The following is a 14,188-nucleotide window of genomic DNA, read 5'->3' as shown; positions in this document are numbered from 1 at the left end:
CCTCTGTGTCAGGACGTCCTGAAGGATCCAGTCTCCACCAGCTGCGGTCACCGGTTCTGCAGACTCTGCATCTCCTCATACTGGGACCAGTCTGGTCCACCAGGAGACTCCTGCTGTCCCCAGTGTGGGAAAAGACCCAGGACAGGACGTGGACCACAGAGCATCCGTGAGTAAGACTCATAAGGAGAGCAGCTCCCATCAGCACTAGTAGACTTTAGAAATGGAAAAACAGGAGAAAACTGTTTAAAAGTTAAAAATGTGACTCATGTTAACTCCATGATGGAGTTTAACTCTCTGCTGCCCCCTGCAGGTTGAAGAAATGAAGGTTTCCCCTCATTTTGCTGCTTTTCTCTCATGATTGTTCTCTTGTATGCAGATGATACTCTTTCCTTCACAATCATCACAGTTCTTCTAGAATGATTCAGTCTTTCAGAATAAAGTTATTCAAGTCATTACAGTGAAAATGTAGTTTTTCATTTGACAACAAACAACATAAAACAACAACGTCACAGAAAAACATGACACTGATGAAAATAATCCTCAGCTGCTCACATTCTTTGTCTCTTGTCTTTCAGCAGATGTTGGTCTGCAGAAAGTTCTAGATGAACATAAGATCAGTCTGAGGAGCAGATTTGAACATGTGACAGAAGGAACTGAAGGAACAGGAAGTAGAACCCTCCTGAACAGGATCTTTACTGAGCTCTACATCACAGAGGGACAGAGTGAAGAGGTCAATACTCAACATGAGGTGATGCAGCTGGAGACGACCTCCAAGAAGAAGACGGTCCAGGACACTCCCATCAAGTGCTGCGACATCTTTAAAGCCTTACCTGACCAGCAGGGGAGCATCAGAGTTGTCCTGACCAACGGCGTCGCTGGTGTTGGAAAAACCTTCTCGGTGCAGAAGTTCACTCTGGACTGGGCCGAGGGTTTGGAAAACCAGGATGTGAATCTGCTGATTGTGCTCTCGTTCAGGGAGCTGAACCTGATCAGAGATCAGCAGCACAGTCTTCTCACGCTGCTCCATGTTTTCCATCCAACATTAGAGAAGGTCAGAGCAGAGGAGCTCGCTGTCTGTAAACCTTTGTTCATCTTTGACGGCCTGGATGAAAGCAGACTCTCACTGGACTTCAGCAGCAGCACGCTGGTTTCTGACGTCACACACAGGTCATCAGTCAACGCGCTGCTGACCAACCTCATCCAGGGGAATCTGCTTCCCTCAGCTCTTGTCTGGATAACTTCTCGCCCTGCGGCGGCCAATCAGATCCCTCCTAAATGTGTTGCCAGGGTAACAGAAGTACGAGGCTTCACTGACGACCAGAAGGACGAGTACTTCAGGAAGAGATCCAGAACTGATGATCTGTCCAGCAGAATCATCTCACACATCAAGACGTCCAGGAGCCTCCACATCATGTGTCAAGTCCCAGTCTTCTGCTGGATCAGTGCTACAGTTCTGGAGCACATGTTGACCACAGAGCAGATAGGAGAGCTGCCCAAGACCCTGACAGACCTGTACTCACACTTCCTGCTGGTTCAGACCAAGAGGAAGAAGAACAAATATGATAAAGGATGTGAGACGAGTCCACGGGAGCTGACGGAGGCCGACAGGGACTTTCTTCTGAAGCTGGGTAGGCTGGCCTTTGAACATCTACAGAAAGGAGACATCATGTTCTACCAAGAAGACCTGGAGCGGTGTGGTCTAAGTGTGACAGAGGCCTCGGTGTACTCAGGAGTTTGTACAGAGATCTTCAGAAGAGAGAGCGTGATCTTCCAGAAATCAGTCTACTGCTTTGTTCATCTGAGCGTTCAGGAGTTTCTGGCTGCAGTCTACATGTTCCACTGTTTCACCAACAGGAAGACAGAGGTACTGCAGGACTTCTTTAGAAAAAAAGACAGTTCGAAAAAGTCACTGAAAATGTTGCTGCAGGTCTTATTCAGACATAAAGTTGATGATGATGATGATGGTGGTTACACTCCTCTGGATGTGTTCCTGAAAGCAGCCATGAAGAAATCCCTTCAAAGTGAAAATGGTCACCTGGACCTGTTTGTTCGCTTCCTTCATGGACTCTGTCTGGAGTCCAACCACAGACTCTTAAGAGGTCTGCTGGGTCAGACTCAGAACAGTCCAAAAATCATCCAGAGGGTCATTGAGAACCTGAAGAAGATGAACACAGAGAACATCTCACCTGACAGAAGCATCAACATCTTCCACTGTCTGACAGAGATGAACGAGCAATCAGTGCATCAGGAGATCCAAGAGTTCATGAAGTCAAAGAACAGAGGACAGAGACTCTCTGTGATCCACTGCTCAGCTCTGGCCTACATGCTGCAGATGTCTGAGGAGGTTCTGGATGAGTTGGACCTGAGCAAGTACAGAACATCATACCAGGGGAAACAGAGACTGATTCCAGCTGTGAGGAACTGCAGGAAGGCTCGGTGAGTTCAGACATGATCAATAACATCATCAGTCAGTGATGATTCATGGTTTGGTTTATCAAATACACACAGAAGTCAGTTCTTCTCATTCTTCTCAGTTTGTTTCTGGAGATGTTTTAAATGATGAAAGTGAAGATTTGTCAGCTGGGTGTGATTCTTGTTTTGAACTGAATGAAAACACCAAATCACAACATTCTCTCAAGTCTCTGTTCATGATAAGACAGAAAGACAAGAGAAACCAACAGTTCACACAATGAACAAACACTAGGGGGCAGTGGAGAGAAAATCTGTATCAGAACCAGACTCAAACATGTGCAGCATCTGCCTCGACCGGTTGTGGTGAAAGGACAAAATGGAGGACAGAGGAGAGGAGGGGGAGAGAAAGTGAAAGAGGGAGGTGAGGTAGAGACAGAAGAGAGAGACCAGGAGCAGAAATATAACAGTTGTGTCAGCTTCTAAGTTTAAACAGGACTTATGACATTTATATACAACTACAATGTTATTGATGTTCTATTAATGAGACATAAACATTAGACTGATATCAACTTTAATTATAGTATCATATTAATAATAATAACAATACTACTGGTTTCAAGCAGCAACTTTGTCTAAAGTCTCATCTTTTATTCTTCATTCAGGTTGAGGGGCTGCAGATTGACAAAGATCAGCTGTTCTTCTCTGGTCTCAGCTCTGAAGTCCAACCCCTCACACCTGAGAGACCTGGACCTGAGTCTGAACCAGCTGCAGGATTCAGGAGTGAAGCTGCTGTGTTCTGGACTGGAGAGTCCACATTGTAGACTGGAGACTCTGAGGTGAGTTCACTGACTCTCTGTTACTGTTGTAAATGTCAGATGTTTCATCCACAACTGAAAGTCATTCATGTTGTCACATGAGTTGAATCAGTGATGGTTGTTCCATGTTTCCACTTTTTCTTCCCTCAGATGTAGAATCAGGATCTTTTCACAGCTGACGTGTTTTTTGTTTTCTAAAGTGTTTCAGTCGCTGTAGTTTTCACGTCAGTCGCAGCTTTGACCTTTTCTGACTGAACTTGATGTTTTTCACTTTCTCCTCTGACACGTTCACATGTAGCCAATGAGAATGAGTGTTGTTGATGATGTCACAGCTGTGACTGTTTACAAACAAACAGGAGCGTCCTCAGTTGGCTCAAGATGGCGACCTGGGCGGTTGGAGTGCCGTGAACTCCCAAACTATAAGTTGTACCACGTCAAAAAACGGCAACTAAACCAACTATTATGACTGCTGTGGCTACTCTGTGAGGATAGAGAGGATAATAAAATATTTTAATTAAACATTTTGAAAAATGAATTAAATGTTAATTCATTCTAGAACGGGGCACCACCCTGAAAACAGGGAAAAGACAATCAATCTATGCCTTTAAAATCAGTCTTAAATAATCACTGTAATTGACAACGATATCAAAGATATCCCAATTTAACAGTATTGAAGGTATGAATCCGAGCACAGACCCTCTCAACCCCCATTTGTCACTGTATTCATGTACAAAAGACACAGAGCATTCCTTCAGGTTAATAAAAGTAACAATTTATTAAATCAAACATTGAAATCAATTAAACAATCATGTTCACTAAAAGTGAACATTAATGTAGAACGAAAATCTATTGGTTGAATCAACAAATATCACTTGCTAAGCTACAACAACACAGGCTATATACAACATAAACACCAATATGTGTGTGTGTGTGTGTGTGTGAGTGTAACATGAGACAAAGATAAGACATGGGAGTGACGCGGTTGGCCGAGCAACGCCCCTCCCACTTCCGACACTAAAGCAGAGAAGGCATGCGCAGTAGCAGTGACTGTAGACGCACGCTTCCACCAAAGATGGCGCCAGAAACACATTAACACGAGGCCGCAGATCTTGGGTCGAACATGTGATAGCATGGCTGCAGAGACACGTGTTCGACACAAGATGGCGCCTATGAGGAGACTCTCGTTCATGAATGAAAGAGAGTGAGTGAGTGAGTGAGAAAGAGAGAGAGTGAGTGAGTGAGAGAGAGAGAGTGAGTGAGAATCGTGCTTGAATAGCGGCAGACCAAAGGTGTGTTTCAAAGCACAGTGTGTTCAGTGAATGAAACAAAAGGATCGCGTACGTGAGAGTTTATGTCAGTTTAAACCACACAGACTTGACACAGGCAAAGCCAGGCCAGTCTGTGAATCTTATGCCGACGTTCTCTCACCACGTGATCTGTCTACGCGCTCACAGCGGGGGAAGACACGTCACTGCAGGGTGAGCGGTGAGCTCTACTTTCAGCGAAGGGAATTAATAACGTGTAAACAAATACAAACAGTTAACAATAGTAAACAAATCCATACGAACGTGTGAGTGCACAATCCAACACGTTCAACACAAAGGAAAGTTTATAAAACACAGAACCTTAACCTAACCCTGCCCAGAACCCTTGCCTCTTACTGTGAGCTGATAACACGTTTTGCCCCCGAAGGAGAGGAACAAGAAGAAAAACACAAAGAGCAAAAATAGGAAGAGAAAGAAAAATGGAAGTGAGCGAGAAACGTCTGTCCTCTGGTTTTATAGTGTTTTCAGGGGCAAGGCCATAAAACAGAGAACGGCCAATGAGATTCACTGACCCTATGGAATGCTGACCAGTCGTAAAACCAAGAATGTCCCAAATGGTGGACTGAGACTTTGTTGAAAACTCAAATCAGGCTTTTGAAACTGCATATAGGCCTTACCCATGGAGAACAATAGAATAGTGGATTACAGTAGACATCTCGGCCCCAACATTTGTTAGTATAGCATTAGCTTTAACAAACCACTGGAACCATGCCCAAAAGAGAAGTGAAATCCAACAGCAGTACCAACGTCACGTCACTACTTCAACATGAAGTTGAAGGTTTGGACGCTTTGTTCACACCGCTACCAGTTACGCCGAGTAAAGGCCCGGACCCAAAGAAACAGCGTCAAAAAGGCGGAGGTGATGCTGACGATGTTTCCAACGCTGAAATCATGAATGCAGTGGTGGAGTTAACAAAACGCTTCACTGCGCACGAGCAAAACATCTCCAGAAACTCTGAAGCCATTACGACAGTCTGCGAGCAGTTGAAAGGGATGGAATTATGGAAAGTTGAAAATAACAAAGAACACATTAAAGAAATGTCAGGACAAGTCTCACAACTGCAACAGAGAAGTGAAAATAGCGAGCGCTTCAGCAGGCGCTGGAATCTCCGCATGTATGGATTAGGAGAGACACCTGCAGAGAACATCAGAGGGGAGATCATCAAGTTGCTGGCGCTGCTCGCACCTGAAGACAAAGAAAAGCTGGGCTTTCTCGTTGACACAGTGCATAGAGTTGGAGTTCCCCGGGATAATGCAGCACGACCTGTCATCGTGCAGTTCACAATGAGATCCTTTGGAAACAAAGTCTGGAAGATTTCACGTGGCACTGAGATTCTCAAGGAGAAGAAACTACTGGTTAAGGAAGATTTGACACAAACCGACAAGATGGAAAGAAACAAGCTCTGGCCGCTTGTGGAAGCTGCCAGAAAGCAAGGGAAACGTGCTGGTGTTCGTGGTCCAGAAGCCTATATTGAAGGAAGAAAGGTGACTTGTTAAGGTTACAATGGGTTCTGGACTTTAAGGGTTATGTTAAATAAGTCACAGGAGCACTTCATTACATTTAATAATACTGTTGGTTTAAAATTCATGAATGTATAAATGGTACTTATAGTTGAGCTTTACTGTTTGTAAGTACCTATTTTATTCTTTCTTCAAGTTTCTAAGTGTTCATTTACCTCAGACATTAGCCAATTCTGTTTATGTTTTTATTGAGTTCATTTTCTTGTATGACTCAATTTAAGTTTGATGCACTAAGTTTGTGCTCTATTAATGTAAGGGGACTACGGGATAATACAAAAAGGAAGGCAGTTTTTCTCTTAAGCAGGCGTTGTAATGCAAATATAGTTTTTTTGCAAGAAACTCATTCATCTAGAGATGATGAAAGATTTTAGAAGTCTCAGTGGGGGGACACAGTTTTTTTTTTTCTCATGGCTCAAATAATTCAGCTGGAGTCGCAGTTCTTTTGAATAGATTTAATGGTGATGTGCTGGATTCTGCTTTCTCAGATGATGGTCTATGGATTATATTGGTCTTAAAGGTGGACAACCTTCTGGTTATTCTTTGCAATGTTTATGGTCCAAACAGAACAATTCAAGCAAAAGATACGTTTTCTAATCTCTCTGCAAAGGAAAATACAAAGAATGTGTTTTTATCATTGGTGGAGACTTCAATGATCGATGGCCTCCTAGATCTACAGCTTGACTTGGTTTCAAATCTACCTCATTTCTGTGTGATCACCTTCTGCTTTCAGATGCTTGGAGATTTATGAACCCCAGTGTCAAAGATTATACGTGGACCAATTCTAGCAGAAGCTTACAGTCTAGAATTGATCTATGGTTACTGTCATCACATGGACTACAGTTCATTTCAGATGTTTCTCATTGTCATGCTCCGCTGTCTGATCATCAAAAGAGAAGTCTTAGATTAAAGGGCTCTAAAGAAAAATCAAACATCACAGGCTATTGGAAATTAAATAATAATATATTGGAAGACAAAACATTTTTTTAAAAAGTGTAGAATTGCTTGCAAAAGACATTTTTAGTGAAAAAGATATGAGTCCAGTACAAAAATGGGAATTCTTTAAATTTAAATTGAGAGAAGTTGCAATACAGTGTAGCAAACAAATAAAAGAAATACGTACTAGCAAAGAAGATCTTTAATGAGCCAGTTGCACAAATGAATGTCTAGGCACGATTTATCTGAGGATGAATTAAAATTGCTTAAGAATCTTAGTGAAGAGCTTGACAGAATGTATATGAATTTGGCCAAAGGTGCCTTCATAAGGTCCAGGGCTAAGTGGTTAGAGGAAGGGGAAAGAAATACGAGTTCTTTTTTTGGTTTAGAAAAGCCAAATAGGAATCCCTAAATATAAATGGTACCATCAGCACAGACCACAATAATATTGCAAGTTATAGCAAATGATATACATGTGAATTGAATCACTTCAAGAGCAGTGCATTTATGGAGCATATAAGAAAGTTTACTCCTCTGATTTCTGGACATTTCAAAGACAGCTGTGACAGAGAGCTCTCATCCTCAGAAATGACTGAAGCAATATGAACTCAATGAATTTAAGAAAATCACCTGGAAGTGATGGTCTCTCAGTAGAATTTGATTTATGCTTTTGGGCTTTAATTAAGGACCATCTACTGCTCATGTTTAAAGAATGTATTGATAGAAAGGACATGACGACAACCATGAAACAAGGTCTGATAACCCTTATTCCTAAACCTGAAACAAATCCTTTAATAATGGAAAATTGGAGGCCCATTTCTCTTTGAAATATAGACTATAAAATGATCTCACAGGTCTATGCTAAACGTTTGAAGAAAGATCTAGAAGAGATAATAAGCGAAAACCAAAATGCTTTTATGGCCAAACGTCACATTAGCTCTAATGTCAGGTTAGTATTAGATTGAATTGACTATTGGAACCACATAAAGTCACATGCACTACTTGTATTCCTCGACTTTTATAAGGCATTTGATTCAATTGAACATTCTTTCATGATACAGGCCCTGCACATTTTTGGTTTTGGGGATCATTTTATTAATAATATAATAATGTTTTATAAAGATATAAACAGCTCTGTCTTTTTATATCCCAGCATTTCCAAAAGGTTTCCAATTTCAAGAGGTGTACGCCAAGGATGTCCTATTTCTTGTTTTTTATTTTTGATTGTGGCTGAAGTTTTGTTGTTAAATATCTCACATAGCCCCGATATTCATGGTTTGACCATCTTTAACAGACAGATCAAAATGACACAGCTAGCCCATGATACACTATTGTTTCTAAGGGATAAAGGGCAAATACAAAGTGCATTACGTGCAACTGGTGCATTTTCAGAAGCTTCGGGTCTTAAACTTCATCTCAACAAAAGTCAACTTTAATGTTTCTATGAGACTGAAGAGAAACTTATGTTTGATATTCCTGTCAAACAGTGTGTTAAATATCTTGGTGTTCACATTTCCAAGGACATGACTCTCAGACAACAGCTACATTTTCTTCCCAAAATGAAGAAAACTAAGACAATTTTGAATTGATGGCTTCAGAGAGACCTTTCAATCTTTGCTAGAGTGTTATTGTCAAAAGCTGAAGGTGTATCAAGATTAGTTTATCCTGCTTTGTCACTTTTTGTTAGTGATATGTTCTGCACAGAAATCAATCATTTATGTATTACATTTGTGTGGAAACATAGGAGACATTGCCTCAAAAAAGAAATTCTCACTTTAGAGAGAGCAGAAGGAGGATTGGGCGTCTTAGATTTGATCCGTTTGAATTGCACCTTTAAGATCAAATGGCTTCAGAAATGTTTGGAATGTCCGGAATCGCTATGGAATTTTATACCATATAATATCTTTGAAAATGGAAGCGGCTTCAACTTTCTATTGGGATGTAACTAGTCTGTTTCTAAATTGCCACTAAAAGTCTCAAAATGTCATCAACAGGCTTTATTGTCTTGGAAAGTGTGTTATGTTCACAACTTTTCACCACATAAAACTCTTATTTGGAATAACAGTGATATTACTGTTAACAAGAAAAGTCTATATAAGGAGGCCTGGATTGAAAGGGGTATTATCTATGTTTCTGCTTTGTTTGATAATAAAGGTCATCTTTATAGTTATGAACCATTTCTAAGAACAAAATCTTTTCCTATCATTTATAAAGAGTTGATTTCTGTAATGCCAGCTATTCCCACAGGCATAATTGAATGAATGAAATGTCACCTTGGCCATCAAAATATTGATCCTCAAGTGCCTTCTCTACTTATTGGTGGGATACCATTAACAGATGTAAAGTGTACAAACAAACATATAAGGAAAGAGATTCAAAAGTAGAACAAGATTTCACCCAAAAGCAAATCTTTCTGGAATTCACAATTTGATCATATAAAGTGGCACAAAGCATGGTTATGCCCCTTTCAGTTTTGTGTTTGGAATAAAATCAGAGAAGTTCATTTCAGAATCTTACATCATATTTACCCGTGTAACACAATCATTTCCAAATGTGTTGACATTGATGCTAAAGTGCAAAACTGAGCCAGAAACGACTTTACATCTGTTTTATAACTGCCCCTTTTCTTTTGTTTTGTGGAGAGACGTAGAGAAGTTTATTCAGAACAGGACTGGTCATGTCATAGCAATTGCCCCAAAGGATATTGTCACTGAATTGAAAGCAACAGATCTTTAAATCACATGGCAAATCTCATTCTTCAATATTCATAACTTAAAGAACTAGGTTCACATACTGACTGATCGGGGACTGAGACTGAGTGACACTTGGCTGATGTACACTGTTAAGGTTGGCCACAATGCTATCACCAATCTTTTTAACCAAATCTGTTATCACAACACTGAGAGCATCAACAGAAACTAATTGTGGAGGTGTAGGGTCTGATTGAGCAGTCAGTGTGGAGCTGGCAGAGGGGGTTAATGGAGGCTCAATAACTGACTGATCAACTGTGTTGTTCATAACACTGGGGAACACTGGCCTACCCCTACCATAACACAGTGAAGAAATCTGTTGGCCCCTCCCCACCCCAAAGGTGACATCACGTCCACGACCAGCCATAGCATGAACCATAAAACTGTCACTCTCCGACATCATGAACACAAAGTAACCTTGCACTGTAAAGTGCACAATGTGCTGCAATACAACAGTTAAATGACAGGAGCACAAAATGAAAATCTCAATTTTTACAATATTGACTTCTACACGTTTCCCATGTATTTGGACACCTTTACCCAAAGCACACACACAAAAAAGTCTATAGTTTTCTGTATACTATACAAGATACTATACACAATATGAACACAAGGTATTCACATTATTAGCGTCACTTAGTTTCAATTCCTCTTCAATGTCCAGCGTTCCACACTTAGAGAATAACTAGTTACGTACAGTCATTAGCACGGAGCAATGACGAAACGCGAGTGAATCTTTTAGCACTCAATTGTCCGACACACCTTGAACGCACCTCGGGCGACTGCAGTCTCACACACCCACAGAGCATGAGGAGGAGAGACGAGGCAGGTGAACGCCGCTGCTCCCCGGGGATCAGACGAGCGCCGATCGGTGATGCAACGGGTCGAACGGCACCAAGTGTAACGGTGTAGTTTTGCGGTCTGCGTTGTGAAGAATTCGCCGTACGCTGGATATCTTTTAGAGGAAGTCTCCGTTTATTTCTGACACAAAGCAAGTGAAAGAAAACTCCCATCAGCATGTGGAACACAGGGAAACGTGCCCTCTATAAAATAAACATGTACAGCTTGTCAAATTTAGCATGATAATCTCCATATGAGCATAATGACAATGCTAAACAATACAGAAATCACACAAGCGCACATCACGTACCTCTCCCACAACATGCAGCAGCAGAAGGGGAGAGGTGAGGGCAGACACACCCTTAAATACTGGGTGGGCACCCCAAAAGTGAACGTGGGGGACAGCAGACAATCATGAAGGTTCCACATGACAACTTAACCTGCCGTGTCAGGGTCAAATACACAAATAAAAACTTAAAACATACATTTTGTGTCATTATAAATAAAATAGACATCAGGTGTTCAATAAATTGCAGTACCTTAAAAAAGAAATACTGTAGTAACTGACCCTGTTACACACACACACACACACAGTAGTTGACTAAAGCAGTGGTTCTCGCGGACAGTCTCCTGGGGGGGTTGGATTATTATAACAAACAAATAAATCATCCTCATGGCGACTTTTTGGTACCAGGTACTATTTTTAGTACCTGCTCCTGCGAGGTTCCAAGCACTAAGCAGGTACTATGCGATGATTGGTCAGACTGCCGGCCGCTGACTGGCCAGAGTCCCGTCACAGGGACTGGTGTAAAGTCACTAGTCACTGTGTGTGTGTGTCGCGTATAAAACAAAGTCACCGCAGTTTCACTCAGCCGTGCAGTGATGACTCCGCCCACATTAAGTAGGTAAGGCAAAGCAGGCTCAGGTCTCACATGAACATCGCCTGCAAGCTTCTGTAAAAAATGCAGATGATATTCCTACTATTAGACCTCGTAATAATAACAATAATAAAGCATACATTCATATCAAAGGTCTGGTGCCAATTCACAATTATACCAATAATCTATATAATTTCTATCTATCTATCCATCCATCTGCAATGAACCAGCTTGCAAAAGGTTGAGAACCCCTGGTCTAAAGTCTCATGTTTTATTCTTTATTCAGGTTGTGGGGCTGCAGTTTGACAGAGATCAGCTGTTCTTCTCTGGTCTCAGCTCTGAAGTCCAACCCCTCACACCTGAGAGACCTGAACCTGAGTTATAACAAGCTGCAGGATTCAGGAGTGAAGCTGCTGTGTTCTGGACTGGAGAGTCCACATTGTAGACTGGAGACTCTGGGGTGAGTTCACTGACTCTCTGTTACTGTTGTAAATGTCAGATGTTTCATCCACAACTGAAAGTCATTCATGTTGTCACATGAGTTGAATCAGTGATGGTTGTTCCATGTTTCCACTTTTTCTTCCCTCAGATGTAGAATCAGGATCTTTTCACAGCTGACGGGTTTTTTGTTTTCTAAAGTGTTTCAGTCGCTGTAGTTTTCACGTCAGTCGCAGCTTTGACCTTTTCTGACTGAACTTGATGTTTTTCACTTTCTCCTCTGACACGTTCACATGTAGCCAATGAGAATGAGTGTTGTTGATGATGTCACAGCTGTGACTGTTTACAAACAAACAGGAGCTTCCTCTCATCTTCAAATCAGCTGTGTCTCAGTTCATAAGGCTGGATCCTCCAAGTGTGGACTCATGGTCCAGATGTTGTCAACATGTGTCACAGCACCGTGACGTGGGCGTGTCCCAACTGTCCCATGACTCGTCATCTGGTGTATGTTTGGCGGACGGCCGTGTCCCAGAATTCTTTGCAGCAATAAAGGTGGTGGTAATGCACCTTTAAGCTGGTTTACTAAACACAGATGAATCAAAGAATCAAATCAAGTGTAAAATATAGAATTGTAAAGATGTTGAGAAGAAGTGTGATTCAGGACTTTGAAGTGTAGAGGGCAGTATTGAACCTCTCAGTGTACAGCCTGCACACAGACTCCACCTGTTTCTGCTTCTTATCATTGATTCATTTCATTGAGTTGAACTTGATGTGAAAAGTGAGGCTGTGTTGAAATTCACCTGTGATTTCTTTGTCATTTTGCTGCTGTTTCTTTGCGTCAAACGTCTTTATTCTTCACGTTCACTTGAACTGAACCTTCACACACTCGTGTGTCTCACAGTCACATGACTCATGCTTTCTAAATACACTGTAGAAAATGTTCAGATACATTTTCATCCTCACAGCTGATATTTGACTCACACATTAAAATTCACCTGCTGAACAAAACACTTTTATTCTTTATTCAGGTTGTGGTACTGCAGTTTGACAGAGATCAGCTGTTCTTCTCTGGTCTCAGCTCTGAAGTCCAACCCCTCACACCTGAGAGACCTGGACCTGAGTGAGAACCAGCTGCAGGATTCAGCATTGAAGCCTCTGTGTGATCTTCAGAAGAGTCCAGACTACAGACTGGAGACTCTGGAGTGAGTAGAGTGTTGTTCTAATCACAGTCAGACAAACATCAGTGTTTCCTCAGTGAAGCTGTGACAGCACAATAGTGACAGACTTCATGATTGGACACAAAGACACAGAGAGACAACAGACGAGCCACTAGCTGCTGCTACTCACAGACTAGAGCTGAGCGCCTCACATGATGAGCGTCCATCAGCTGTTTGTAGTTTGACTTCATCACAGATTATAGATCCACTGTATCATACACTGTAAAAACAGCAGCACATCTTGTTTGGTTAGAAAACGTCAAAGTAGCCACTTTCAGACTGGAACGTCATTTTCCTTCAAACTCTGACAAAAGCATGAAGAAATGAGCAAAATATAAAGAAATGATCTTTATCACAAGCAAAGAAATGAAAGTGAGTCTTCTCTGACTTTAAGAATTGACACCTTGGCAAGGGAGAACCCAAAAGCACGACAACGAGGCAGGAAAACGCAGATTACTAAGTCCAAAAGCAGGAAATCAGTCACAAACAGGCAAACACATCAGAACAAGAAGACTAACTAGAAATGCTGGAGCAAAAAACCAACACAAGACCATCTGAAAATGGGCTGCTATATAATCACTGAGGGACTAATGAGCCAATGGAAAAGCAGGTGAGGGAAATGAGTTGATTGCATGGAAGAAAGATGACAGGAGAACTAGTGACAAGACATGGAAACAAATGAAAAAGACATGAAACAAACTAAGAGTTAGTGTAAGTACGTAAGTACAGAGAGAGTGAATTTGACCTTTGTGTTTTAAACACAGCAGTAGTGAAGCAGGAGCAGCAGGGATTTCATTCAAACTGTTGTTTGTTACTGTTTATTAAAGCTTACATGAAGTTGTCATTCTCTTCTTTTAAGACAATGTTAGAGTTAGTTTTCTTCACTTTTTCGGTCAAAAATGAGGACAATTTCCCAGAAAGTAGACTTCATTGACCTTTTTTTAAAAGTCTTCCACAAACACCTTCAAGTGTAAACCACATAAAACCACGAGAAAGTCATTTACATTCACATTATATCAAATAACATGAAGAGGCTGCAGACACAGACATGATAGTGAC

The 14,188-nt window shown here is 41.4% G+C and overlaps 1 protein-coding gene across 1 annotated transcript; it reads left to right on the top strand.

Annotated features, from left to right (window-relative positions):
* Nucleotides 1-694: 694 nt before the first annotated feature.
* On the top strand, nucleotides 695-13,149 carry LOC122764304 (NLR family CARD domain-containing protein 3-like; the record flags this gene model as incomplete). Its single annotated transcript, XM_044018540.1, has 4 exons — nucleotides 695-2,436; nucleotides 3,075-3,243; nucleotides 11,768-11,934; nucleotides 12,941-13,149. Coding segments are annotated over 4 exons (2,256 nt in total), but the record flags the coding sequence as incomplete, so codon positions are not given.
* Between the last annotated feature and the right edge of the window lie 1,039 nt (nucleotides 13,150-14,188).

This window comes from Solea senegalensis, unplaced genomic scaffold (genome assembly GCF_019176455.1).
Source record: "Solea senegalensis isolate Sse05_10M unplaced genomic scaffold, IFAPA_SoseM_1 scf7180000017361, whole genome shotgun sequence".
NCBI classification, from domain to species: domain Eukaryota; kingdom Metazoa; phylum Chordata; class Actinopteri; order Pleuronectiformes; family Soleidae; genus Solea; species Solea senegalensis.
The sequence above is the reverse complement of the archived record's forward strand: the minus strand, read 5'-3'. Positions and strand labels throughout refer to the sequence as shown.